The sequence below is a fragment of the Haliotis cracherodii genome, unplaced genomic scaffold, assembly GCF_022045235.1.
Source record: "Haliotis cracherodii isolate W230 unplaced genomic scaffold, xgHalCrac1.p SCAF_3, whole genome shotgun sequence".
NCBI lineage: Eukaryota > Metazoa > Mollusca > Gastropoda > Lepetellida > Haliotidae > Haliotis > Haliotis cracherodii.
In genome coordinates, this window is record NW_027266286.1 from 23,954,358 (window position 1) to 23,982,163 (window position 27,806).

At 39.4% G+C, this 27,806-nt stretch overlaps 1 protein-coding gene and 2 pseudogenes across 1 annotated transcript; 1 reads left to right on the forward strand and 2 right to left on the reverse strand.

Annotated features, from left to right (window-relative positions):
- Positions 1-20,360, reverse strand: LOC139474227 (E3 ubiquitin-protein ligase TRIM56-like; annotated as a pseudogene).
- Positions 3,443-6,392, reverse strand: LOC139475802 (uncharacterized; the record flags this gene model as incomplete). The annotated part of the gene is made up of 4 exons (XM_071259003.1): positions 3,443-3,496; positions 3,702-3,959; positions 4,352-4,408; positions 6,320-6,392. Coding segments are annotated over 3 exons (336 nt in total), but the record flags the coding sequence as incomplete, so codon positions are not given.
- On the forward strand, positions 11,162-27,806 carry LOC139475309 (uncharacterized; annotated as a pseudogene).

The following is a 27,806-nucleotide window of genomic DNA, read 5'->3' on the forward strand; positions in this document are numbered from 1 at the left end:
TCAAGATAGATACCACGAGGACATGACAGACCATCCTGTTGTGTGAGGACATCTCTGACAAACTGCCCCGACTCTGTCAGCTGAATCACCTTGTGGGAGTCTCTCTCTACAAGCAGGATATCTCCTGTGCTGGTTGTTGTGATACCCTGAGGCCCTGTCAAAGCTCTGGTTCCTGTGGGAGTGTAGGTGAAAACAGCTTCTCCTTCACTTGTCACAGATACAAGGGAGTTAACTCGTAGTTCACTGACTATCAAGTTGTTATTACTGGTGACATGGATACAGTCTGGATTCCCTATGACGCCCGTGTTGACAGACTTCAGTATCTTCCCTTTCATGTCCAGTATGTCCACAGAGTGAGACTGTCTCAATGTACCTGCCACCAGCTGTGAAGGATTCAGATAGGCCAGGGCGTAGTACATCTTGCTTGTTTTGATAGTTGACAGCAATACAGGCTCTGGGGTGACATTCACTGTAACTATTTGCTTACTCCATGGAACACTGACAGCTACCTGACTCCCACTTAACTTTGCTATTTGGCACGGCCTATTAGAAAGCAGTAGCTGATTAACATGCGTGTTTGGTTTTGATGTGTAACGTGTTTTGAGGCTCTTGTTATTGTGATCTGCAACTACTGTTACATTTATACCATCAACAGTTAACACTGTGACGTCAGACAAAATGGGATCCTCCTCATCCCCGTCCGCCTCACAGTCAATAGTGTGATGTAGAACAGGGGGAGACTGGCGGTCACTCATACCACAGAAAACAGCAACCTCCCCCAGCTGTAGCTCATCCACTGCTTTTCTCAGCTTGTCCATGTCGTTTGTGAATACAACCCTTCCTGGCGTTGGTCTGTTGTCCGTGTCTCTGATGTCTGTAGACGCCTCACGCACCGACTCATAGACGGCATACATGTCCCTCTCGCAGTTGGACGTCACAGCATTGGCTGTGAACTCATACTGCTGCTGGTACATCTGCAGCTCAATCTCCTGGGATTTTATTTCAGCTTGAATTGCATGTAATTGTTCGTCAGAAGATCGGTCGACTTTATGGAGGAGTTGTTTCTCCTTCCTTAAAGTCATGACTACCACTGCCCGTCGTGATTTTCTGATATCATCTTTGATATTTTGCGCATTGGAATTTATTTCTTTAATTTGAGATTTCCTAAAGATAATATTATTTTCTGAAGTTGTCATTTTGATTTTCAGTTCTTGGTTTTGATTTGACAGGTGTTTTCTCACAATAGGGGTCATACTATCTAAAGTATCGACATCGTCACATTTCCTGTGTTTTATACTGCAGCATGTATGACAAATGGCCATCCTGCAATCTTTACAGAACAACTCTATCTGTTTGTCTTTGTGGATTCTACACATGAAGCGCTGTTTAGCTTCTCTCTTGGTAGCATCAGACGCATCCACAACTTCATGGTCACGTGACATTGGCATCATGTTGTGCATCTTCAGACATCCATCACAGAAGACATCGTCACAGTCGGAACACCATGACGTGGCAGGAGTTGTCTTCCCTTGTTGTTTGCAAACACTGCAGACATTTACATCGGCAACTGTAATGACAAATGTCAACCTGTGTTTCTGGATGAAGGTACACAAACATCATTATAATGAAATATCTTCACAAAATGTTCACAAATTTTATATTATAAGCATATGATACGATCTGTTGACAGAGGCTCCATGGCTGAAAGTTATGAAAAATGTATTTGAAAACAATCAAAATGTCCATATATATATCTCGGAAAAAATTACATCTGATTACACATTCATGGAATTTATCAATTTATTAGTTCTACATATATTACAACCAAATACAATTCAGTTTCACAATTAGATTAAACCTAATACATCCTTCTATAAATGTGTGGTTGTACTAAGTGAACTTAAACTATCAATAAGTTACCTTCTGCCCCGGGTCCAAAGTCGTCCATCAGCCCCTGGATAACGTGGCTTGGTTTTAGCTGACCGACCCACTCTTCTACTGGACTGTCAGGGTTGGTCACCTTCGTCGGTTGTCTACATGAGGGACACGGGATGCATTTGGCTTGTTTTGCGTCAGGCTGGGTGTTGGTGTATTTTAGCAGACAGGACTTACAGAATGTGTGATTACATTCAAGTGTGGCAGGGTCTGTGAACACCTCTGTACAGATGACACAGGTGAGGTGGTTGTGTGTTAGTTTCTTAGCGGTCGCCATCTGAAGTAAAACATATGGCTGAAAATATATTGATGCACATGTAGCTACAAAGGATATCGTCTGAAACAAACAACACTGACTTGCCTTAATAAAACATGTAAATGAATGTATCAACCCCGACTTCCAATGACATAACATCTAATACGACAGGTGCAGTTAGAGTAACTAAGGCAGGGCGGGACAACTTAGGAATGGCCAGGAGTCCGAACTTGACCACACAGAAGGAAGCGAGCTACAAAAACATGTTTTATATCATTGGAAAGATCTCGAGGAGACGAATCCAAATAATGTGTGTCTCGGTGTGTACACATGTTTACAAGCTCAAAAATTGGCTCAGAAAATGCATTACTGCAGAAATTTCTGGCAGAAATTTTTTTTTCTGCAGAAATTTCTGGCAGTATTTTTTTTTCTACAGAAATTTCTGGCAGAATTTTTTTTTTCTACAGAAATTTATGGCGATTTTTTTTATGCAGTAATATTTAGCAGGATTGTTTAAATTAAGGAGAAATAAGGTTCAATCATTGGAAATTTTAATCTGGAGTTGCTTTAAATGACCTTTTTCTACAGAAATTTCTGGCAGATTTTTTTTTTCTACAGAAATTTCTGGCAGAATTTTTTTCTGCAGTAATATCAAACATCAATCTTTGGAGAGTTTAAATTGAATTCAGCAATTGAATATATTTATCTTGGTATTATATTTACCAAATTTATCAGGAAAAGTTGACGTCACTCGAATTAAACAATGGAACAATATGTTGGCCTCATACCTTTGTATACTAGACAGATGCAAATCCTTGAACCTTGAGCTTACCATATAATTATCTAAATTATTATGAGAATTTCAGTGACCATCTTCAATGGCCTTTTTACGACTTTGAAGTGTACAACATTAAAGGTGAATGTGATTCTCAAAAAATAAATTTCACAATTATTCCATGGGGCCATCAAAATATATAATCCCCTGTTGAAATTCAAAGGAACAACCTACATGTGATATACTGTACTCTGAAAGTAGGTTAACTTCAGACATGGAAAAAAAATAGAACACAACCAAGAGTTTACGATATAACTATATAACATTTTATACAAATTTATACAATTCTAAATACACAGCTTTACTAAGAAACACAAAACATACAAAGTACAAAACTCCTGCAATGCAATCCTCGGCAATATCTTAGCCACATAGCTTTGACAAAAAATATGTACATTTCAGCAATACTTGCTGCTCCTTCATTATTGTTCTGATACTGATGCTTGTCTTAGGTGCTTTGTCAGAGTGATCTGAAAGTAATAAAATAAATGTAAAGAATATGAGAACATAATTAAAATCACAGTGCATCTATACAATAAAAGCAAAAATAGTAACCTCATGAAGTTGGGTTGTTTCTCTGTCCACATTACACATATTCTAAGTAACCCTGACTAACCCTAATATTACACATCACAATACATATTTCAAAAGAAATGCAATATTTATTGAAATTACCTTTGATTGTTTTTGCAGTTTTTCATTGTTCTTCTCTATTGCCTCTTGAACTTTAGTTGGGAGGGTTGTCGCTTCCCTTGGGGCAGGCATGAAGGGCTTGAAGTCTGATAGCTTGGTGGTGGGTGTCCGGATGTCCCCAATCTTGAAGGAGGGCATCGCGGGTTGTTGCAGGCTTCTGTCTAAGTTCCCTTGCAAATACACTAAACAGTTGATCCAAATCTTCATGTGTGTGCCCCACCATGAGAAAGAAAGTTTCACCTGAAAATAGTATTTACATCAGTATTATCACTATGAAAACAAATCAAATTGTACAAAACTTGTTTAGTTACAGAATACAGATTTGAGTATTGAGAATATTGAGAGAAAAATCAATCTTGTGCATTTTTCAAGTTTCAACATTGTGTGCAGATTCTTTTATACTTGGGATGAGCAATTGGACATGAAATACTTTTGCTTCAAAACAATTCTAATGTGGTTTAAAACAATTTACATAAATTATAAAAATATTAACCACATGTGATTTCAGCATTTACTTTGAATTGTATAGTATAGCCTCAAGGAATAAATACGCAATACATGATATTGTATGTTGACTCATATACCAATAATTTCATTGGTAACTATCTTCATGATAGCACTAAAAGTGATACCTTGGATTGCAGCGTCCACTTTTGACTGGCCGACAAAATCTTGCAGCTTTATTGGTCCTGGAAATGTCAAATAAATATTTGAACGATACATAAATTGCAACTTTAATGTAATTTGATAGTCATACAAATATAACAATTGCCAATTTCCATTCTCAGAAATCCACAATGCCTCCAAAATTAGACAAGCCTACCAGACAAACACTGAATTTATTCAACAGGCCCGTACCAAGCATTTAGCTAAGACAAAGATAAATTTCTATCCTTCTAAATGTGTGTTGCAAATATAATGTACAAACAAATGTCTTGACATACATGGCACGATCCCATTACAAAACAAATCCCATTACTAATAATACTGGACAAACTACAATAAGGTAACCCATATATGTGCACTGTGGATGCTAAGCTCCACTGGTTTCTAAATAAGAATCTACATAACTCCCTACCAATAGGATATGTAGACAGTAATATGTGTTTTGGTTTAGTTTTTTGTTTACAAAAATACTGTTGCTAGGATGCAGCAGTGAACTTATTGTTGTGTTTTTTTGCTTGTTTCTATAACAATATATTCCAGCTATATGACAGCAGTCTGTAAATATTTGAGTTTGGACCAGTCCATCCAGGGACTGATATCTTGAGCATCAGGTTACGCAATTGGGATACGATGACACACATCAACCAAGTCAGGGAGCCTGACCACCCGATCCCATTAGTCGCCTCTTACAACAAGCATAGTTGCCTCTTATGGCAAGCATGGGTTGCTGAAGACCTTTTGTGATGCATGCCATATATATAGCTAATATTAGCAAATTCCATTCAGGAGTATACACTGAGCCACAGCGGGCAGCTAATTTTGGCTTATGGCACATGTAACTGAGAACTTTTGTACTGAAAGTGTTGTTTCGTTGGTTGCCATCAGTTACAGAGACACATGGACAAATTGACTTACTATGAAACTGGATGTAACATTTAATTAAATAACTTCCTTATAATAATTATGGTTTATTTTATTCACTGTGGCACATGAACACTCGCTCACCTGGAATGAGTGAGTGAGTTAGGTTAGACGCCGCTTTGAACAGTATTTCAGGTATATCACGGCGTGTCAGCTAATGTGAGAGGAAAGCCACGAGCACAGGTATGGTGCTGACAACCTAGAAACATTGGGCGAACCGGGATTCAAACCATAGGTTTTTGGCGTGCCCAAGGGACACAACTTTGCACGGTGAATTGCAATGCCTTAGACTACTGGTAGTGACTGTATATAATTAGTATCAGGTCTTATCCATAATACTCCTTGTCAAACCCTTACGTTTATCGAATTTTGTTTTCATGCTAAATTCGGTTCCATTTTGAAGATTACTTTTACATGTATCCAGTTGGAAACAGCAATTCTAATAAAGATTTTGTATTATTCCTGGGCTTTCAGAAATTCGATATCGACATGTCCTATAAAAACAAAGAAAGGGTTCTATCACTAGGATCACTCGAGAGTATGTCTCGTAAACTTGCCTAGCCCCACGCCTACTGTGTAAGCACCACAGAGTAGCCCGAGCCACCCACCAACTCACACCCTAATTAAGTCATGGCCTTGTCGGCAACGAGGGCAACACTTACCTGGTATACTACGTACGTAACACCAATATAATGCCACGTGAAGCCATATATAGGCTACACAATCCGCGTACTTTCACAGAGCCCTGGCTCTTCGGCTCTTCCTTTCCTAGCTCATGTTGAAATTTTGATAAAAAATCATGCACCGTGCTTTGATTCCGAAACGAAATTTAAATTGGCAACACCATCAGTGATGGTTAAAAAAATCCAGCGAAACGCAAGACCGATGGAGTACCTCACCCTTACATTCGCCTGACATGTTTATTTTCGCGTTCGTAGCTCAACTCTATCTAATATTGCTGATGCAATAAAAATGAACTTTATTTAACCATATTGCACATAAACATTACTTACCAATTTCAGTGCTTTTCTTTTTGGGCAGATTTCTTGAAGAAAGGTGGCTGTCTTGACTGTTGATGACGTTAGTAATATCAGTAATGGGTAGCAATATGTTCGATGAATATGTTCATAAAGAAATCATGATACAACAGAAGGCCAACGTTCTTCAAGATATATACAGTGTTTGGTTTACAAAAATAGAATAAAATGCTTCTTACCCATGATAACGTTGTTGAAGCAGAGCTGGTGAACCCTGCATGCTTAGGCATCCAGAGCTTCTCACTGCGACCAGAACTTGGGTTTTCGATGTGATTTACCTACTTGTTGAATAGTTATCGTTTGACCGCCTGACTGAACGTTCTCGAAGATTTAACGATATTTAACGATACATAATTAGGGTTAAATCTTCATACACCATTTTTATGGTCGGGCGTCCACGGCTGATTGGTTTTGCAAATCAAACACAAGGGTGTATATCACGCCCCCTTGAGTGTTCACTGGGTGGTCACGTAATCTGTTGTAAGGTTTGGCACCAGCATCTCAGGTTACAATTTGATATTAATTCAAGTAATCCACTGATAATGTACATAGGTAGTTAACTCGCTCCTTGTCGGAAAAACTAAATGTAATTAGGTAAACTACCTATGTACATTTAGTTTTGTCCGACAAGGAGCGAGTTTACTCTTTTTTTAGACATAGACTTTGTAACAGGCTCTTCCCCTGGAAAAACATATATTGTAAATAAATATTTTGCCGTTTCCATCAACCTTAACACGTGATGTTCTATAACTATAGTGTTGTACACTATCCATAGTGTAAGTCAGCTCGAGGAATTTTCATATAGTATTATCATTAAACAGCATATCCTATGCAACAGTTATGTTGCTATCCGGACAAAACTATTTCAACATTCTATATTGTATCGCAAATGTAAACGAATAGTTTTTATTATAAATACAAACCTACATGTTAAGCGGTAATACCAATCACGCATTAAATAACATATATGCTTACTTACTTACTTACTTTGGAGATTTAACGTGCGCTTTCCGACTGACGCGTATTTCGCACACGGGCCCGGCCAGGCCATTTAATGTGTTTCCGAAAGGGGCGAGGGTGGTCTGTGCAACCCAAGAGGGGGCTTTAGGGGTTGCTTATATAGAATTTGGGAATTTTGAGATTGGAATAGATGCCGATGGGGTTGGGGAGGAGAACTAAGGGAGCTGGGTATGGTGGATGATTGTTTGTTTTTGTGATTTTGATTTGGTAGGTTATTATGGTTTTAGATGCGTTTTATTAGTTCCGTTTTTATTAAGAATACGCCTAAGGCCTTGAAGTTTTCTAGTTTATTTTGTGGGTTTAGTATTGCTTCTAGAGTGAGAGCCTTGTTTAGATTGAGGGTGGTTTGTAATGCGGTTCGATGTGTTAGGTAGTGTGTGCAGTGGATGAGTGCGTGTTCTGGGGTTTCTGGTTGTTTGCAGTGTGGGCAGTTACCTGTAGTGTGTTTTTTAATTTTTTTTAGGTGGTTATTTAGGTTGGTGTGTCCTGTTTGGAGTTTAGTGATTACTCTGTCGATTTTTTTGGATGGATGGAGAATTTTTGGTTTGGTTAGTGGTTTGCTGATTTGGCTATTTGAGTTTAGATATAGGTTATGCCATTTTTGTGATTTTTTGTTTGTTTACACTTTTAATTTCTGATTTTGAGATGGGTAAGTTTAAGCTTATTTCTGGGATTTTGAGGGATAGTTTAGCTGCTTTATCGGCGTTTTCATTACCGTATATTCCTACGTGGGCGGGTATCCACAAGAAGGTTATTTGTTTGCCTGCTTTTGTTAGGTCGTTGGAGCTTTTAAGTATTTGATTTATTAATTTAGGTCGGTTTTTGGTATTTTTGTTTTGGAGGGCTTGTAGTCCACTTAGGGAGTCAGTAAGTATTAGGATTTTTTGGTTGTTTTTGGATTCTTGATTGTGGAGGGCTGAGGCCATGCCCATTAGTTCGGCCGTGAATACTGATTGGTTATTTGGGAGTCGGAAGGATTGTGTGGTTTTAGTTGGTTGTGTGGTATGGACTCCGAAACCCGTGTGTTTGGAGGTCGGATCTGAGGATCCGTCCGTGTAAATGTGACACCAATTTGGCCAATTTTTGTGTATGTATGCTAGTGTGGTAGTTTTAGCTATGTTTGGGTCGGTTTGTTTATTTATTTGGCTAGCTAGTGTTGTGTCTATTTTGGGTATTTTAAGTTTAGGGGTGAAGATATTTGATTGTTTGCAGTTTTGTTTAAGATTTTTAATTTGGTGTTCATTTAGGTAGTTTGTTATTCTTTGGGATATTGGGGTAAGTAAGGGGTGTTTACGAGCTAGAGCTTGGTTTTTAGGGCTGATGTTTTGGTTTATTAAGTTTTGGATGAGAGGGTTTGATTGGGACGCGGCCCAGAAATTTAAGCTTAGCTGTTCCCTGCGTAGACTTAGTGGCATTTCTCCTGTTAAGGCCTGAAGTGAGGTGTAGGAGGTGCCATGTTGGGTGCGTGTAATGAGTTTGAGAGCCTGATATTGTATTGAGTCAAGTTTTTTAGATAGAGAGTTGTTTAGGGTGTTGTATAACATATATGAACAACTGTCGGATTATAAAGTCTCACGTCGGTTCCTCCGTGCAACTTCATGCCTGACTTACTTTCATATTGTTCTTCCAACACACTTACGCTTCTCCAAATTTAGAAAGAAGCTGTGTACACAGTGTTCTTGCGAGTTACAATTACGCGTCCGGTTTGGCGGCAACTTCAAAGAGTGGACAAATGGTTGCTCCTTCAGGTAGCTATAATTACCCTCTCTATAATGCAATATCGTATTATCCATTTGTAATGAATGATAGTAACACTTGATTGGATTGGATTCAGTTAAATCTACATTTCTCAGGGTCTCCAACATCGAGATTTGAAATATCTTTCATGTAAATACCTTCTTTGTCTTGTGACTTGTATACATTCGTGTATATTCAGAGTAGTACCTTCGCATTCCTGAAATGTCTTCGCACAATGGCACAAGCAACGTGGTCTCTTTCTGTGAAAAATAGCACTCTTTATTTCAGCCACAAGCAAAGATCCCGAACCACGCGCAGTCAGCAAAGTTACGTCTGGTTACCGTCTTGCAGTTACGATACAGGTAAGTCGTCAAAATATTTATTGTTTTATTTCTGGATACGCCGACCCTAGAATGTGGAAATATACTATTTAAATGTGTGGCTTTGCTGACATGCGAAACGCGTTTTGTAAGAGTCTAAGTGTAGTGTATTTATTTCTACCAATTTTGATAAAAGATACGCAAACAAATTAATCTGAAAAGGAGATAGATCCATCTCCTGTGGTTTTATTATGTCTTGTATCCTGTCTACGTGTACATTAGGCAAAGTATTGTTGCAGTATGGCGACACTTGTTGTGTTTGTGTAGCTTAATGAATTTGCCTGTGGTGATCGGTGAAAGTGAAAACACGGTTAATTACAAAATACCAATCCATGCAGTATTTAGATAATTTACATGCGAGCTACTCTGTTATTTATAACGTTCGAATTATTTCGATAAAAATAACCATTAAAACCTGATGTTTATAAATTTAACAAATTTGTATTAATGTTTTCCTAAAATCAACATATATTTCATCCTCTCTGATTGCTCCATCAAAGCTGGTGCTTGAAGGGGGGGGGGGGGGGGGGGGGGGAGGGAAGAGAGACAATTTGTAATACCCTAGCGATGCATATTGTACGTGCTGTGCCGCCAGACTTCCTGCCAACAAGGTAATTAAATTTTCTCGGGTATTGTCACTTCATACGGTGATACATTGTCTCGCGCGCGTGGGCGAAGGGTATTGTTTATCAGCGCCACCTTTATCATTCCATGTGATCGTTTTGTTAATTACACTGTATGTTACGGTTTCGCCGATCCTCAACTTTCAAAGCCTCCAATAAAATTTATGAGATCATTATCTTATCCTTATTCCGACTGAATCCACCTTAAATTATTTCAGAAATGCGCCCCCCCCCCTTCCCACCCCCATACACACACACACTCCAAAAGCAAGTTCACTGAGGCTTGACCACTACCAATTTAACAGTTGTCAGTTAAACAGTTCGCATCTAGTATGTTATTGTATATATTGAAAACCGTGAGCGTGCTAGTATGGGGAGGGGGGAGGGTTTAGGGAGGGTGTTGGTTCTTCACCTGGTCACTCATCAATCAGACTGTATACGCGGTATACTTCAATAAAGATAAAATATCATTAGTCCTTGGGGTGCCCCAGTACCCCAACTGGATATGTCAAGCGAATTAATTTTCTTTTCGTCTGTCGATTCATATTTTGGAAAATCTAAGGGGAACTACTCCAGCTTATGCAGCACACACATTTGGGAAGGTGGCTTCAATCATTAATAATAATATTTCTTATCATGGCTTCACACTCGTTCCAAACTTTTTAAAGATCGGACACCAGGTTATGCTGTCGGAAATTCAAGACATTTCTTTATTTTCTTGAGTAGAGACAGGCCTATCGGAAATTCGAACTTGAACAGCAACGCCAAATATACATTCCGGCGCAGTGATCAGCTGGTGTCAGTGGTGAGGAGCAGCCTAGTCCTGTACCAGGCTGGCCGCATGGAGCTCTGGGTGGTTTGTGCATTATGTATATCATGACAAGTTCAGTCCCTCGTGTTATTTAATGCCACACTTGGCAATATTTAAGCCATTTGAAGACAGCCTGGTCCGGTGATAGTTGTTATGAGCAACAATCCATGCCATGACACTGTCAACATTGGTTGCTGTGGACCAATTCTAACCTGAAATTCCCCAGTTCAGTAGCATAAGAGCCCTATCTTCTCCTACAAAATAAGAGATATATGATAAGGACCTCTGTATTTGTTGCATTGTCTTGTTTACAGGTTTATGCATTCCATGATGATGACCAGGACCTACAAGTGACCCTAGTTCAGGTGAGTTACAACAATTCATACTCAATGAAAATGAACCATGTCACCTAATATGAACTAATACTTTTACTTTATGTTTAGGGCTTATCAGGGACAATTAGTTAATTATTTCATCTTGGTCATGAGGCCATCAGCGGTGACATGATGACAACAGCAACCTACATGACATGTACAGGCTCCTAATATTGGATGAGCAATGAAGCCCAGTTGCTGATTCTTTGAGTGGATAGTCTGAACTAGGCATTTCATTTATCCTCAGAAAAAATGTCATTTATATATAATGTACATTTTTCAACTGAATTAGTTTGACGTTGACATTATGTTGCAGGGGTTACTCCATGAGGAATCAGCACAGGAACGTCATGAGGTTAGTAAAGCAGAAACAGAAACCCAGATAGCCCACCTGTACCTGTAAAGTTTGCATACTGTTGTTACCGGGGACACAGGTGGCCTATTCATCTATGGCGCCGCAATTCGCTGTACAGAGTTGCAACCCCTGGGCACACCAGAAACCTATGATTGTGGGTTCGACTCCTGGTTTGCCCCGGTTCTAGGTTTGTCAGCACCATACCAGTGCTCGTGGGTTTCACCGAAGTGGCAAACGTCTGAGACCTGCATCACTTCAGGGTTTCCTCCCACATTAAACTGACACGCCGCGATATACATGTAACTGTGATACTGTTAAAAGCGGTGTTAAACTCACTAACTTCTTTATGACTGTATACTTAATCTTGCCATAGACTTAAAATGCCAGAAGTTTATAAAGCTATTTTGACCCAATATTCAGCAGTTTTCTTTTTGCATGTATCTGCATATACTTAATGTGAAGTGAAGTGTGTTAATTGTTTGAGAAGTTCAACTGACTAGTGAGTAACATATTATGGAACCATACACCCATATGATATGTTTCTTTTATTAGAATCTACCCGTCATGGGATGCCAGGATCTTCCAGTAAGTACTTTGTCAGATTTGATACTACTTTAACCTCATTTTACAGTGCATATTAAACATTGTGTGTACACATGGTTTGTTATTCTTAATTATAATAAAATATTACTACATGTATGTAACTGAAAGTTATTATGATCCACATGATCAAATAAGCTATTTTGAATACCTATGATAAGAGAAGTATGCAATTTATGTAACTTTATGTACCTACTAGGGTATTTTTTCCAAAAACTACTATTTTCAGGTGATAGATTACAAAGGAAGAGCACCACAAAAGAGTAGAAAGGTAATTAAACTTTAATCATTTCATGAACAACATACCGGTATATTAAATGAATTACTATATTAGCTTGAAAAGTAATGTTATTGCTGTGATGGTAAGGCTCAGTGACTGCATGTCTTGAATATGTCTTGCAGACTTGAATATGAATACATTGTTGTTTTTGGTAATAGTTAATTTTTTTGTAAGAGTGGCGTTTAAGTAACAATGATATCATTCATATGCATAAGGTATTTAATACTTTCTTTATCAGATTCCACATTCAAGTTCAAGGTTTAGAAGCATGAGGAAAACAGGATCTGAAAAGGTAAGTTAGGAAAGCTTTCCATATATGGATTGGATATATATGGACGGCTTAGTTTTGAATTAATGCTGTTTTCAAACATTCCTTTAACACTTAACCATTTGAATAAATGGTTTCACACAAATAAATGCTCTCACTGCAATGTTCCTCAATCCATCTGTCCAACTGAATTATAGTTAATTGACTAAACCCTAATATGTTAAAAATGGTAGATAGTTCCTGATATATGTAAACCAATAGTTTGATTCTCTTTCAGGTTGAGACATACTTGCAAAGAAGGCGGCACAATAAAAAGGTGAGCAGATTGTAGAAATAATGGGCAGTAACTGACACGTTCATATGCTAGTGTATACATGTATGTGGATTTTCATGGGCCATGGACACTGTTCCTGTGCATGCCTATAACTGAAATTGATGACTCACCCTGATTATGATCCTTGGCAACATTACTATCCACATGGGTTTCATTCAGATGAGAGCTAATGATTCACTGTCTTATCAATATGATAATCACCACATTTCCTATAGCAAGATCAGTATTGTGAAAAACTGGAAATTAACACAGGCAAAGGTACAGGCACTGTATTAATACAATGTGGATGGTATTTGTGTATCTTTCTTCCCTTATTTGGCTTATTTGTCATACAGCATCTGGTATAAGATATGAATTATCAGTATCCAGTTCAAACAATCTGATATGCCCTTGCTTTAAATTGTTAAAACATAAATTGAAAACTTCAAAATAGAATATACAGAAATGACTGAATCCTCTTTGTCCACTTAGTACCATGCTTTAATGTAAACACACATAACACTGATTTTGTCCATAGATGTCCCCCTGCAAATTCAATGTTGGCATAATTGTGGAGGCATTGAGGAGGATGGCTTTTGGTATGTAATTACTGTTTGCATTGTTGAAGGAAATTTCATATATTGAATTGTTTTCATCACGTTTCACACAAGTATTTTTTTATGATTATGTTCAGATTGCTACGATTTGCTGAGATACTGATGGATCATGATCTTCCTTATGTATCAATATTTATTATTTCATATCAATTAATTGCTTTAACTCTCCTGACTGAAAATCAATTGTCTGTCCCCCTTTTTCATACTAGGCATTTCATCTGAACTTTTTAGCTCTTTGAAACAGAAACTTTGCTTGAAGGATCACACTTTTTTGTGACTCTTGAAATTGCTCACATAAATGCATTGCGGCTGTAGTGAAAATGACATTTGTGTTCATTACGGAACCATTTCTGCAGTTTATGCTGAATAACATAATGTCCTTTCTGTCTGATCATTCCCATCTGTTACCCAGCTACAACCTATGCCAAGTAACTCCAGTTTTCATCTCTTTTGAAACCTCTGGGTTTTAAGCTGACATTTTATGTGATGACATGCAGATTAACACATGTTAGTAGCATCTGAGTAGTATGATTCTTATAATTTGATGTTCTTTTTGAAGTCCAGTTCATGGTTACAGTTACTGACAAGAACTTGTTATTGTATTATCAAAATTAGGGAGACATGTGATAGAACTTAAATGTTTTCTGACAGGAAGTGCATAGTGGTTTGAGTTGGTTGGTTTGACTTATTGTTTTTAAAAGAACTTCTATACACTTTGTATTCCAGTAGTGTTTTCCATCTGCTAATAATAGATTCTGGGAAAATGTCAGTGGGGCAAAAGTTATTTACAGAACAGTGAAAATGGAAATTCATGTTATCCTTCATTTTCTGCCTCAATCATGATTTATTTTTTATCTTTATAAAACAAATACAGGTATAAAGCCAAAATAATATCGGTCCAAAAGGAGAACGTGAACCTACATTGGACTGGCAACAACTTAGACAAGTGGCTAATAACAAACAAGATTAGGTTAGAGGTAAGCAGAATACAAAGATAGAGCATAAACGTAATCAGTTATAAAAGTTTTCACACAGATTACAACATGATTAATGATTTTCTTACCATCAATAATTTCTCATAGCTTTTTATCTGAATTTTTACATTTATCTTCGGAGCTCATCACTATTTACATATTTGTATTGTCTAAAACTTTTCAAAACTTTTCACTGTGACTTTTTTAAGCCTTCAAGAATTGGTAAACATGTAACAAGAATTAATGAACAGGTTACAAGAATTAATATATAATTATATATCTGATTTAGTTAAAGAAAGGTGACGAAGTAGAGGCCCCATGGCTGGTGCACAGAGCAGATAGGTACCCTGGTCATGTGGAGCGCATTGATGGAGGTAACTCTAAGAATATTTAAATAGTGTATACCCCTTCAATTGTACGTATGCTAAGTGACCTTGAACTTTAAATATGCTATGATTCAAATTTATTAAGTCTTACATTGTCGATCCCTGGCCTCGTCATACCTAAAGACGTTAAAAGATGGTACTTGTTGATACCCTGTCTCGCGTTCTGCATTAGGGAGCTAAAACAGGGACTGGTCAGCTTGGAGTCATGAAATGTGTACTGAGTAGGGTATTCATGTTAAACTGCGGAATGGTATTTTAGTGGGCTAGAATCAGTCCAGACTAGTACAAGCAGCCACACGCATGCACGTCGCTATATATGTGCAATAATCTTGGACGCCATGTTAAACCCAATTTCGACTCACCTCACCTCTCTTACATTGTTCATGTGGCTAAGGCATGTGGAATGTGTTTATTACTGAAATGAAAAGCATTTTAATGTTTTTTTCATATCTTTTCAGAATATGTGCACAATGTTTCAATGACCAGACGAAAAAAAGAATTCATTTCAAGTATGTTGAGAAGAAAACGTAAGTAAAGCAGACTATTTACATTCATAATACATCTTATGCCGTAGGCTCTATTGTAAACTCTAAGCTGCATATAGGCTGCAATTTATCTGATGCTATATTAGACAATATGGATCCACTCATCTATACAGTTATTTTCTTCTGTGATAGGACCCATCGCTGTAAACATCGCCTCACCCATGAGACATAGTGCAAAGTCGCCCAAGGACATGTCTTGTAATATAGCATGTGAATAAATATTTTTTTGAAAGATCTCACGAAATTAGTTTTATTTTTTGTGCTTGTAATCATGTGAACTAAAAATGTTTGTTTTGGGGAAAAAGGTCATTTAAAGCAACTCCAGATTAAACTATCCAATGATTGAACCTTATTTCTCCTGAATTTAAACAATCCTGCTAAATATTACTGCAGAAAAAAAATCGCCATAAATTTCTGTAGAAAAAAAAAAATTCTGCCAGAAATTTCTGTAGAAAAAAAAAATACTGCCAGAAATTTCTGCAGAAAAAAAAATTTCTGCCAGAAATTTCTGCAGTAATGCATTTTCTGAGCCAATTTTTGAGCTTGTAAACATGTGTACACACCGAGACACACATTATTTGGATTCGTCTCCTCGAGATCTTTCCAATGATATAAAACATGTTTTTGTAGCTCGCTTCCTTCTGTGTGGTCAAGTTCGGACTCCTGGCCATTCCTAAGTTGTCCCGCCCTGCCATTAAATTTATCTTCAACAGAAAACACCTCGCCACACGTCAAACTGGGGTACCTTCTTCAGTGCAGCTGTGGGTAAAGGGGGATAACTCTTGTAACTTTAGTTACATACATTCATCTGACACACAATGTACATGCACACATCCTTGAGTGGAGAGAATGGAAATTAATTATAAATGAAAAACACATTTTGGGTGTGCTGGTGCCAGGATAGGTACATACATATTGCTTTTAAAAACAATGATCTTAACTATAATGTGTGTTGCTGGAAAATATGTGAATGAGTTTAAACCGAACTAGAACAATAAAGTCGTTTCCATTATGGTTTTATTTCAATTTGCATAAGGTTCTGGTGTAGAAACATTTAAACCCCTGTGTCAAGTTCTTATACTACTATGAGTAACATGTGTCACTAGTGAGGTGTACGGGATTTTTCAAGCTGAAACGGCTTGTACACCACGAGACCAAAGGACGTAGTTTATGTATTAATTTACCTCCTATTTGAAAATAACCGGCACTTTGCAATTGTAAAGTTTATATGTTTGCGACTGTGTCATAAGACAGCTCACATATACTCACTCACTGACTCACTAATCGTGTGCGTACATGTATATAAATATTTGAAGTAAGACATAATCGGAACATGAAACTGACGATGTCTACTTTCTATTAAATCACAAAAAAACATCCCCCGCCACCCCGAACACTCCCCCCCCGCACACCCAGCCAGCCACACACACACACACACACACACATCCACCCCAACCCCACCCAGCCATACACACACACACACTGTCCACTACCCCAACCTCCCACACATCCACACACATCCCCACACAGACAGACAGACGCACACAGCTATACCCACACACACAATACGCACCCCCCCCCCACACACACAAACACATCTTTATCAACATCCACACACCCACCCCACCCAGCCATACACACACACACACTGTCCACCACCCCAATCTCCCACACATCCACAAACATCCCCACACAGACAGACAGACGCACACAGCTATACCCACACACAAACACACATCCACACACAATACGCCCCCCCACACCACACCACACACACACACACACACACACACACACACACACACACACACACACACACAAACACATCTTCATCAACATCCACACATCCACACACCCACCCCACCCCACTACAGCCACGGCACAGGCCATGCAACTGCAGCCGACGTAAGTGGATATCGCTGTTTTTTTAAAGGGACATACTCCTGGTGAAAACTTGTATATCGCCCTGTAGCCTTGGTCGACTGTCGCAGTCTGTCTGCATACCTCAATGTTGGAAACAATAACACTTTGTGGAAAGGCACCGCGAGTGGGTAGCCGCTTTCACCGATGCGATTTCAGATAACATTATGCAGAAATAAACAGATGTCATCCTCTTTGGATACGTTGGGATATGTTGATACAAGTCTACTTTCTGTATCAAAGTGAAACCTCTGTCTTTGCATGTACACATACGAACATAGGTAAATCACAACAAAACCCTCTCCATAATCAACGGAAAAATCATCCAAAATCACAACAAAATCCACTTGTGTAAATGCTGGGAATATATATGGGATATATATTAATGTCAAAATTACCTTAAGTGTCCTTTATGACATGTGTTTTAGTTAGTTTTGTTATTTAAGGGAGGCTGAACCTTCCATTATCGTCATAAAGTTCTATGATACCGAAAATCAGAGTCTCCAAGGCAAGTTTAAGTTGGAATTCCATTCCCGGGAAAGTTTGATGTTTAGATACCGTTTCTGAGAGGATATAACACAACACCGACTTGCCTTAATAAAACATGTAAATGAATGTATCAACCCCGACATCCAATGACATAACATCTCAATACGACAGGTGCAGTTAGAATAAATATTTTCTTCAACAAAAAACACTTCGCCACACGTCAAACTGGGGTACCTTCTTCAGTGCAGCTGTGGGTAAAGGGGGATAACTCTTGTAACTTTAGTTCCATACATTCATCTGACACACAATGTACATGCACACATCATTGAGTGGAGAGACTGGAAATTAATTATAAATGAAAAACACGTATGTGGTGAAGTGATGCCAGGAAAGGTACATAAATATTGCTTTTAAAACCAATGATCTGAACCATAAAGTGTGTACATAGAAAATACATGTGAATGAGTTTAAACCGAACCAGAAGAACAAAGTCGTTTCCACTATGGTTTTATTTCAATTTGCATAAGGTTCGTGTGTAGAAACACTTGAACCCCTGTGTCAAGTTCTTATACTTATATGAGTAACATGTGTACGGGATTTTACAAGCTGAAACGGCTTGTACACCACGAGACCAAAGGACGTAGGTTCAATTTCAAAATAGCCGGCACCTTGTGAAGTTTTGCATATACGTCAATGTTGCTCACTGACTGACTGAGTGACTGACTGACTGACTGACTCACCCACCCTTCCACCCACTCACTCACTGCCTCACTCACTCACTCACTCATTGGGATGTCACCGATCTCTGTTCAGGAAACAGTACTCAGGCTAATGTGATGAATATATAAAATAACACGTGTCTGTTTGCAGGATTTAGTTCACGTTGTTATTGTCTGCATTGTAACAAAACATTCAGCAGTCTCAGGGCTGTATGAAAACATTTATGCTAGGTCAACTTTTCACTGAAATCCGTTAATCGTGTCACTTCCGTATAATTTTATATGTATATGAAATATTATCACATACAGTTTTATGATGGTAATATTGCATATCCATCCCACCATCATCGATAACTGTTAAATGGCGGCAGTAGTTCAAAAAGCATTGAATGTTACGCGCGAAACGTGTGCGTACATGCATGCACATTAAAACATAATCACACACACACACGCGCGCACGCACGCACGCACGCACACACGCACACATGCACACGCACACACGCACACACTCACATACGCAGACAGGCAAGCACAAATGCACTAACATCCCCATCTTCTTTCCTCCTCACGGCCCAGGCCATGCAGCTGCATTCCATTCAAGTGGATATCGCGGGTTGTTTAAAGGGACATAACCTTTGTGATTACTTGTATATCGTCACGTAGCCTTGATCGACTGACCCATCTACTTTCTGTATCAAAATGTAATCTCTGTCCTTGCATGTTCACATATAACATAGATAAAACACGACAAAACCGTTTCCATAGTCCTAAGAAATCTCAGCTAACATCCCAACAAGTTACTGTAAGAAAATGTCTTATCAAATTATATCCATAGAAACACCAGGGTGTGTGTGGGTGGGGTGGGGGTGCATGAGCATGAGTGCGTGCGTGTGTGTGTGTGTGGGGGGGGGGATGGGGGGGGGGGGGGGGAAGGTATAATGTACGTATGGTGTGTGTGTGTGCGTGTGTATGGTATAATGTACATACGGTATGTGTGTGTGCGTGCGTACGTGTGTTTGTGTGTGCGTGTACTTGTGAGTGTGTGTGTGCGTGGTATGGTGTGGGGTGGGTGTGTGGGTATTTACGTGTTTGTATATGATTGCGTGTTTGACTTTATAAGTAATTGTGCGTGTACGTGTGCGTGTGCGTGCGAGCGTGCGTGTTCATAACCCAACCTTAATTTTAAACATTGTGTTAGTATATGTCGTATTTTACCTTATCCAGATCATGACGTTATAATTTGCTTTTATGTCTAAGTGTCTCGTAGGCCATACCTCGGATGTTATATTTTATTGTTCTTGTATGTATTTAAGCATGAAGTGTATATAACATGTGACACTAAAATAAACATTATTCTCTCTCTCTCTCTCTCTCTCTCTTGATCGACTGACCCATCTACCTTCTGTATCAAAGTGTAAGCACTGTACTTGCATGTACACATAATAACATAGGTAAAACACGACAAAACCCTTTCCATAGTCCAAAGAAATCTCAGCTAACATCACAACAAGTTACTGTTAGAAAATGTAATCTAAATGCCTGACTTACCACAATGACTACACCGCTGTGACTCGACTGCCTGCCCTCGTCTCACGTCCTGGCTGCTGGCCTTCTGTGTGTCACGGGACGTGGCTTCGTTCACGTGATTTCTTGAAGCACCTATATACAGGGATCAAAGTATAAGCAAACACGACCCGAATCTATTCGAAAAAATGCAATCAACATGACGCATTTTTATGGGACACATTCTCAGTCTGTCTATTAGGTATTTATCTGAAATACAACTAATGTGCATAATTCCCATTGATATTTGAATCAATATTGGACTGATAGAAGGTACGCGATGTGAAACCGTTGATGGGCAAATTACCCAGCCGTTACCACGCAATGACATGGCCTTGAAAACAAATAAATTTGACTTTACTTGACATGTGTTTTCAGTCACTGTAGATAAAGTTATTGACAGGATGCCGACACGTTTTACAAACACGATTATCTGGACTCATATATTAAATACTTATTCACCTGATGTAATCACTTGTTTATATATATATATATATATATATATATTTATTACCCACGTGGTGAAGATACAGGTGGTAAGATACTAAATCCGTACGTCACACGTGTGTCGTACAAGGTTGACCTTGTTTTATTCGTTTTGATTGGATAACCGTGACCTCTGTCACACCGGGACTACTTTTTTCATTCATAAAAAATCGCGAGACGTCATTCATTTTGCGATTACAAGGCAGAACTGAAGAAATTCATGAGAACGAGAGATATTTACAAACACTTTATTAAACCAAACAAGATAGTCACACGCATCAAATTCGGTTTGCATTCTATATACGTTATGCATTGAGCTCCTACAGACATATAATCGAGCTAGATCTATAAATCGATTTACAATGTACGACTGCCGATCGAGCGCGTCCCTTGAGCGTGACGCACCCGACCATTTTCGCAACTTTCAATTTGATTTAACGTAAACGGATAAGCGTGGTGAAATGAAGTGTGTTTAAACTATCTGGACAGATATCTTAACTTACTTGGGATGATCCGGTTGTGCCATCGGTGTCCCCTTTGAAGCGTATTTTATGGCGCTGTTTCGGGAGGTGTTGTTCATGAATTTACGAACACGACAGAACGACCAGATCACTTAAAGTTCACAGTTCCGATACAAATCATTCGAAAACTCCGTGGAAGTGTGCTTGACTTCTGATTTTGTGGCCCCAAACATCCCAAATGTGAACAGTAACATTCCCTATCTCTAGCGTAAAACGCTGTGAGTGGATCGCGGTTGTCTTTTCTTATTCCGGTGGCGACCTTGCCCTTCGATCGTTCGAAGTTGTCACTGACATGCAAGCAGATTTGAGTTTGTTGATTTTCACGTCTTCAGTATAGAGTGGTACAGTTAACATGAATGTCTTTGGCGAACAGTCTGATTTCCCTCCTCCAAAATGGTACGGACATGATATAAATTCAGCTGATAGATCAAGGAAACCGAACTATTTTGATTGCACAGACGGGACCCCGGCAGTGTGATGCGTGTGACTGTTGGTCCGACATTCAAAGCGCGGCGCTAATGTGACATTTCAAATTTTCTTATTGGTGTCCTGCGTACTAACAACATGGCGCTTGAATTACCATAAGTTGAAGACTTTCTTCCAAAAGGATCTTGCGCGTCGGTGCTGGTTTGTTTGCAAACAGAACAGCAGGCGCATGTTGTTAATGCGTATCCATAAACATGTCAACAATGCCCATATTTGGTCATATATCAATATTCAACCGCAACCAGATTTTGCAACCGGTTTCAGTTTGGTCTGTCAACGAACGAAAGTTGTTATGTATTTACACTTAAATATATATTTAACGTGGGTAATAAATAAAATACCACACTCATTCTCGTTAGATACCATTTTTACGAAACTCGTGAACTTTCTATGGTATCTGACCTCCCTTTCGCTCGGTCAGATACCATAGAAAGTCCACTCGTGTCGTAAAAATGGTATCTAACGAGAATGAGTGTAGTATTCTCTCTCTCTCTCTCTCTCTCTCTCTCTCTCTCTCTCTCTCTCTCTCTCTCTCTCTCTCTATACATACATACATACATACATACATACATACATAAATACATACATACATACACACACACACACACACATACACAATTACAGAGGGATTACCTTAACATCTGTCCTCAGTAAACTTTTTGAACGCCTCCTGCTCTTCAGAATTGAAAAGTGGGTAAACAGAAAGTGTGTTTTCCCGCATCCGTTACATTTCGGATTTCGCAAAAAAGCAGGGGCTGAAACAGCCTGCTTCAGCCTCCTCGAAAACATTGCATACTATACTGAAAGAAAATCAGTTGTTTATTGTGCATTTCTTGATAACGCAAAGGCATGGCGTCTTTTGTGTAATGCCTACTCGTCCATGCAATCATATGTTACATACGCAGGCTACAGCTTAGATGTATTTTCTATCTATCAAGGTGTTGGTCAAGGACGTGTATTATCCGCCTGGCTCTTCGCAGTGTATATCAATGATCTCATTTGCAATCTTGATTGCTCTGGCTACAGCCTCCGCTTACCTTGGGGTCACTATCCGGGTCAACTCCTAGCAGACGATACAACCATTGTCAGTAGTTCTCCATCAGCACTGCAACACCTGCTAGATATTGCTCACAATTATGCGTGTAGATGGCGTCTGGTTTATAATGTGAATAAAAGTGCAGTCGTAGTATTTTCGCAATGTAAATATAATTTACCCGACCCTCATGTTTCCTGTGGAAAGATAGAATTGCCACACAAACAATTTGTCACGTATGCTGGTGTATGCCTTAGTGACAGTATCTCAACACTCGAACGCTCGCGTATTGCATGTGAAAAACCGAAAAGACTTATTACTGTAAACCATAACAATGGCTTGTATTTTGCTGGGTTGAACCCATTTGCAGCTGTGCGAATACAACAGAGAGTTATCTTGCCATGTGCCTTATATGGATGCAATGTATGGGGGCAACTTACTGGTAGAGAGTATGAATTGCTGGAAATACCACAGCGCTACTTCAGTAAAAAGGTACAGGGTCTACCAAGACTTACACCAAGCGACGTTGTATTGGATAGTCTAGATCTTATCACCATTCAGGCATACATTGATAAACAAGCTCTGCTCTTATTTGGTAAACTGTGTCGATCTAGCTGCGACTTCTATTTCAAACAACTATTTATTGGCAGACTTGGGCAATACAAATGTCAACCAGATTTTGACAAAAGATGTTATAAATCTCCCTGTTTTAATATGCTGCGCCTTGTACATAAATACGATCTTTTCCATGTCTCGAATGATTACATAGTTCATTGTAATGTTCCAAGTAAATGTAAATGGACTAGTCTTGTGAATGAAAAGATAAGAAATGTAGACTCTGTTAGGCTTTTGAAACAAATGTGCGACCGACAAGACCTGTTAAGATATACTGGTATCAGATCAGAAGGCCAACACAGGATTTGGCAACTTCCTTTACGATTTCCTTCAAAGTTTTATGTTCTGTCTAATATGGTCAAAATAGGATGCTCTAAGATAGAATCACGAGGATGTCATTGCGGAACTGTAGCCCATGACATAGTCAAACACATTTTTATGTCATGTACTGTAAATATGCAAGAAAAAATGAAATGTTCGAAAATATCTTTGATATCACAGATGCGATTTCCTTTGTTGACCTTTGGTCAAATGATGATGATGTTATCATGTCTTTCCTGTTAGGTGGACTGCCTGATTGCATGAAAGACCTTGAGCTTGAGATATGGGGCGAAACTATGTTACTAGTCTCTCATTACGTTAACAAGTGGCAACACTTGTTCATACCCCCTTCACCATGACATGTAACTACTTTGTTTAGTTTTAATCTAATTCATGTATCTACAATGTATCTTATATAATGTATTTTCAGTACTGGAGGAAATCTATCTATCTATCTATCTATCTATCTATCTATCTATCTATCTAACGTACGTACATACATACATACATACATACATACATACATACATACATACATACATACATACATACATACATACATCCGATTAGGATCCTTGATCTGTAAACATTATAACCGTACTCGTTGGGGTCCCGGAAGTGGTAAACATCTTCGACCTGCGTCACCTTTTTTCTACATTAAGCTAACATTCTCCGATACGACTGATAAGTTCTTTAAAAATCTAAACACAGCTATAAGGCTGTAAGGATTTGTACCATTGTAAGGAGCAATATACCCAAATGTGGATGCGCGTCGCAAAATATGTGAAATAATCTCGAACCAGATGATAAACTTCATTTCATCTGAATCCTATCTGTTATTTGTTGTTAAGGTTGGCAATTTTTTCACAGGTCACAACGTCAGGTGACACCGGTTTTTCGTGCCAGATAACATACCTAATTACCAAACAAATGTATTTACTCCCACAAAGTGGTTGATTATGACAATCAGAACAGTATACAGTGTACAGTATACTGAACAATGTAAAATATGTATAATATACTGTTATACAAAGTCAGAGGTTATGGAGGTGTCGATCTCATCCGAGAACCACTGAATAACCTAAAACCTAAATGTTTGATCCCTATTATTGGTTCAGTCTGTAGTGACTGTCCTATCTTATGAAACATTAATCACGTCATGCACTGTGAACTACAATGCGTTCGCGGATTAGGATAACGTGTACAGAAAGAGTTACCTACCTTAGACTAGAGCCGTCGCATGGCTCATTCGGATCAGATAACTATACATAATAAAATAATGCACGAATTGATGCTTTCATCATTACAGTAAATTATATTTTTATGTTTCACAAAGACTGAATTTGTATATTCTCTGTTTCTTGGGTTATTTACAGATAAATATTTTTCATAGTAATGCCTTAACCCTGAACCTGTTAGCAGGTCTTGATATGTGTATGAGTTGTCTTAATATTTCTATGTGCTGTCTTTAACATTAGTATATGTTGTCTTAATATTTTTATGCATCGTCTTGATATGTGTAAGGGTTGTCCTTATATTTCTATGCGTTGTCTCAATATATTTGTATGTGATGTCTTAATACTTGTATATGTGGTCTTAATATACTCTTAAAAAAAAGAAACGCAAAGCCAGATTTCTGAGAGGTAGGAAAATACATTTATACGAACAACCGTACAAGGTATTCAGCCAAAATGTTGTGGAGAGAAGACTTGGTGATTGTAGTCATCTCGGTTATCGGTACATAGGAAAAGTCAAAGTCGAAGGTCAGTTACTATCAATAACGCGTATTTCCCCCGTTGGAATCGATAGCGGCCTTGCATCTCCTGTCTATGAAAGAGTCAAGCATACGAATCACTTCCTGGGGAATGGTAGCCCACTCGGCCTGCAAGGCAGAAGCCAACTGCTGCAACGTCTTGGGTTGTGGTTGACGTCGGCGTAGCCGTCTAATCCAATTTATCCAACAGGTGTTCTATCGTGTTCAAAGCCGGGGATCTGGAGGCCAGTGGAGAACATCAACGTTGTTGTTGTGTAGACAGGCTCTTGTGATCCGTGCTGTATGCGGTCGAGCGTTGTCCTGCTGGAATGCACCGTTGCCATTGGCTGCAATTTGGAGGACGCGTGGAGGGAGAATTTTGTTAATGCATCGTTGAGCCGTAAGATTGCCCTGGATATGGACCAAACATGTCCTACCATGATGAGAGATAGCCGCCAACATCACAACGCTACCCCCACCAAACCTGTCCACTTCCTGCACTCAGTTCCTGGCGTAAAATTCTCCCCGATGTCGGTAGGTGCTCTTCCATCCCCACTATGGAGGCGAAATCTTGATTCGTCGCTGAACCAGACCTGTCTCTATTACAGTTGAGACCATAACCTGTGTTGACACCAATGCATTCGTTGTTGACGATGCTGTCGACTCAAAATGACGCATTGAAAAAGATGTCTTGCTCGTAGACCTCTGTTCTCAAACGGTTTCGTACGGTCTGGACGGAGATTCTGCGCAGTCCTGGTATTTGGGATGCGGTTGAGGTGGCTGTGGTCGTCCTTTCACGTAGGTGGCGTAATCGGATGTAGCGACCTTGGGCGAGGGTAGTTACTCTTGGTTGTCCCGACCTTCGGCGATCACGTGTTAACCCATGCTGTTGAAACCAATCCCATAGCCTTGTGATGGTGCTGGGCGTTACATTGAAAACGCTGGCTACAGCTGATCGGGATCCCCCTACCTGCAAGTGGCCCATGACGGTTTTTTTTTTTTCACTTCTGTTAAACTTGCCATGTTGTTAAACTGTCACTGTTCTATTGACGCATATGCCAGGCGATCCGAAATCCTGCACTTTAATACCGTTCATAGTGCTGCTGCACGTGCAGTACGTGCAGCTCCCTGGCCCTTTTGTTAATGCAATGGTTGCGTTTTTCCGAATCCTAGGTGTTTCCCGACTTATGGTTTGAATGTCCTTGTTGTGATCATTTGATCGGGGAAATGTGTCACTGACACTATAACACATTAAACCTCTTCATTTTGTACCTCTTGGTCCGCGAATTTTGCTTTTATGGCCAAAAATATCCGTTTTGCGTTTCTTTTTTTAAAGAGTATATTTGTTTGTGTTGATACTGAACCGCAAACGAAACGTCACCATGGATAGATATATGATAAACCTTAATTGTCCAAACACTGTAAACATACTTTGAGACATATTAAAAAGATGAAAACTGATCAATCAGGTTGATATTAAAGTGCCAAAGTGAAACACACCACTAGTCTCTGAGAAAATGGCATCACAAGTCAGTATCTCGTGTGTCCGCTATGTGCATTGATGACTGCCGTGCAACGTCAATACATGGAATGGATGAGGCGGTTGATGAAGGCCATAGGCACTTGCGCCCACACTCTGAGGAACGCCTGACGCAGTTCAGCTGCAGTTGTCGGCCTTGGTCGGACATCATTCAGCCATCTTTGAATCTCGTCCCACGGGTGCTCAGTGAGATTTAAATCGGGACTGAGGGCAGGCCACTGCATGGTTCTGATGCCAATCTGCTGGTGGAAGTCTCTTGTTGCTCTTGCAGTGTGGGCACGGGCGTTATCATGCTGAAACTCGTAGTTGCGGCGACGTGCCAAATGTGGTATGGCGTGTGGTCGCAAGATTCAATGTGCCGAGCTGCAGTAACACCATTGCCTCTCCCTGGACCAATGTTCTGGAATACCACAGGGCCGACCCTCTGTGCTAGACCAATTCCACCCCCCTTCACAATGCTCGGACCACCCCAAGACTCTCAACAACACAAGCACCCAAATAAGGTTCCCCACGGCGTCGCCAGACTCTCCCTCTGCCATCTGCTGTTTAGATACAGTAACGACTCTCGTCTGAGAAAAGGACTTATCTCCACTGTTGGTGGCGCTAATGTTGGTGCTGTGTTGTCCACTGAAGACGGTCCCGGCGATGACGTGGTGTCAGAATGGGTCCTTGGTGTGGCCTGTGACAGTGGAGGTGCCTGCTCGCCAATCGTCAACGCACGGTGTCCGAACTAA